This window comes from Eimeria mitis, genomic scaffold (assembly GCF_000499745.2).
Source record: "Eimeria mitis Houghton genomic scaffold, Emh_scaff1451, whole genome shotgun sequence".
Lineage (NCBI taxonomy): Eukaryota > Apicomplexa > Conoidasida > Eucoccidiorida > Eimeriidae > Eimeria > Eimeria mitis.
In genome coordinates this window covers 8,618-11,195 of record NW_013569300.1, presented here as the reverse complement: position 1 = coordinate 11,195, position 2,578 = coordinate 8,618, and the positions used below count along the sequence as shown (strand labels likewise).

Sequence of the window (2,578 nt, the reverse complement as noted above, 5' to 3'; positions counted from 1 at the left end):
AGCCGCAGCAGCAGCAGTGTGTGGGGTCTGTTGCTGAGGAGGGGAGCGCGGACGCTGCTGCTGGTGGGGAGTCTAGCAGCAGCATCACCAACGGCAGCAACGACAGCAGCAACAGCAGCAGCAGCAACAGCAGCAGCAGCAGCAACCAGTGCAGCAGCGGGTGGGAAGACAGCATGCCAGCTGGGGGCGGCAAAATGCGGTTCAGAGCAGCGGCTGTGCCTGAGGGTGTGGGGCCCCAGTGCAGCGAGTGCGGCGGCCGCTGCTTAATAGGGGGCCCCCTATACAGTGGAAGATACTACGACCCAGTGAGGCAATACTCTTCTTAGTTAGTCTAGCTCTTTGGGGCTGCATGCAAGCTGGATGCATCCATGCGTGCATGCAGTTTGCACTGGCAGCAGCAGCAGCAGCAGCAATAGCAGCAACAGCAGCAGCAAGGGTTTCTATCAACAGCGCTGAAGCACTGCACTGCACCTGGAGTATCGTTATACCGCCCTGTAGCCGCAGCAGCAACACTTCTTGCAGCTGCATCAAGAGCAACAGCACCAGCAGCAGCAGCAGCAGCAGCAGCAGCAGCAGCAGAAGCAGCAGCAGTGGCAGCAGGGTGTTGTGCATGTGTTGTGTCTGTAGGATTTTGTTGATATGTGCCTGGAGGTGTTAGAAAACAGCAAGGAGACACTTCCGGGGCTGACGATGCAGGATCGCATTAGGGGGATGCTGACGGCTTTGCGTGAGGTTTGTCTCCTTTGCATGCATCTGTCTCTTATCTGCAGCAGCAGCTGCTGCTGCAGGGTATTGTTGCAGCAACGCGTAGCAGCAGACGCTGCTGGAGCAGCAACAGCTGAGCTGCTGCTGCTGTGCTTGCTGCTGCTGTGCGTGCTGCTGCTGCAGCATAGAGCTGCAACAACAGTAACAGGAAGGCGAATTATCACTAGAGCTGTTGCTGCTGCTGCTGCTGCTGCTGCTTCTCCCTTGAGCTGTGGTGTTGTGTGCTGCGGTGTACGTACACCTCAGGAGCTGCCCGACGTTGCTCTGCACTATCAGCTGCCGTCTTTATGCACGCGAAATAAACTCAGCATGATTCGTCCTTCTTGTTTTATGTAGGTCTTTTTCTTTTTTTTTTCTTTTTTTTCTTTTTTTAATTTAGTTTAATTAAACAGATAAATGTCCTTCTGTCTCTGCTGCTGCTGCTACTGAGACGCAACAGAAAAATACTCATACACGGCCCTGGCGGTGCAGCACGGGGTGACCTACTACTGTCGTGTTTCATGTCTCCTCTTTCCTGTCTCTCCTGTCTCCTATCTCATCTCCTTCTTCTGTCTCCTATCTGCTCTATACTGTCTCCTCTGCCGTGTCTCATCTCTGCTGTCTCCTCTGTCCTGTCCCCTATCTGGTGTCTCCTCCCTCCTGTCTCCTCTCTCCTCTTTCATCACTCCTGTCTCCTATCACCTATCACCTGTTTCCTATCTCACATGTCTCCTCTCACCTGTCTCCTGTCTCCTGTCCCCTGTCTCCTGTCTCCTCTCACCTGTCTCCTCTGTCGCTTTACCCGTCTCCTGTCTCCTCTCACCTGTCTCCTTTGCCCTGTCCCCTGTCTCCTGTCTCCTCTCACCTGTCTCCTATCTCCTGTCCTCTGTCTTCTGTCTCCTCTCACCTGTCTCCTGTCTCTTGTCCCCTGTTTCCTGTCTGCTCAGGGCAGCATTGCGCCGCCTAGGTTACTCAGCGTCTCGCTTTCATCGTGACCCTCAGGCTGTGAAGACGAATGCCCCCAGTGTTGTTGTCTTTGATGTTCTTCGGGCGCATGCAGCAAGCAAGCNCAGGCTGTGAAGACGAATGCCCCCAGTGTTGTTGTCTTTGATGTTCTTCGGGCGCATGCAGCAAGCAAGCCCCCAGCAAATATCGACAGATTCCCAGTTCTTAATAAACCCATACAGTACGCACAAAACCCCAACACTAACCTTGCATATATATTCCACGCATGCATGCATGCTGCATGCATGCTCAGCTGTGTGACGCGTGCGTTCCTTGTCTTTGACTTCTTTTTTATTGGTGTGGGGCTGGGGTGTATATGCAGGACGAAAGGCATTGATTTGTCTCCTCCTTCTGTTGATGAGAAGAACAAACAGCCGGGGAGACAAGTCCCCCGCTGGCTCCCAAACCCCACACCGAACTGGGGGCCCAAGAGCAGAGCGGGTAAACGCAGGTACGCCCACTAACCAGCTGCAGCAGCAGCTGCAGCTGCAGCAGCAACTGCATCTGCAGCAGCAACTGCAGCTGCAGCAGCAACTGCTGCTGCTGCTGCTGCGGATGCTGCCGTTTCTCTCCCTGTCCTGTTTTTAGGAGGGTTGTATGCGCCCTATGGATGAACTGTCAGTCACGTGGTACACAGACAGAAGGGGCCTGGGGTTTAGGGTTTAGGATTAAGGGTTTAGGGTTTAGGGTTTAGAGTTTGTGCAGGGCTGAGATGGACAAGGATGAGGCCTCCTCCAGCACTAAGAAGCCGAAAGAGGAACGACCAAATTCTAACACCCCACAGGGAGACAACGCGGGGGGCCCCACAGCGGCGAACCCCCTTCTCTAA

The 2,578-nt window shown here is 54.2% G+C and overlaps 1 protein-coding gene across 1 annotated transcript; it reads left to right on the top strand.

The window, feature by feature from the left end:
- Window positions 1-173: 173 nt before the first annotated feature.
- Window positions 174-2,578, top strand: EMH_0037260 (N2,N2-dimethylguanosine tRNA methyltransferase, putative; the record flags this gene model as incomplete). The annotated part of the gene is made up of 5 exons (XM_013495163.1): window positions 174-305; window positions 628-732; window positions 1,012-1,097; window positions 2,072-2,200; window positions 2,455-2,578. 5 exons carry the CDS (start codon window positions 174-176, stop codon window positions 2,576-2,578), a joined length of 576 nt encoding a protein of 191 aa, XP_013350617.1.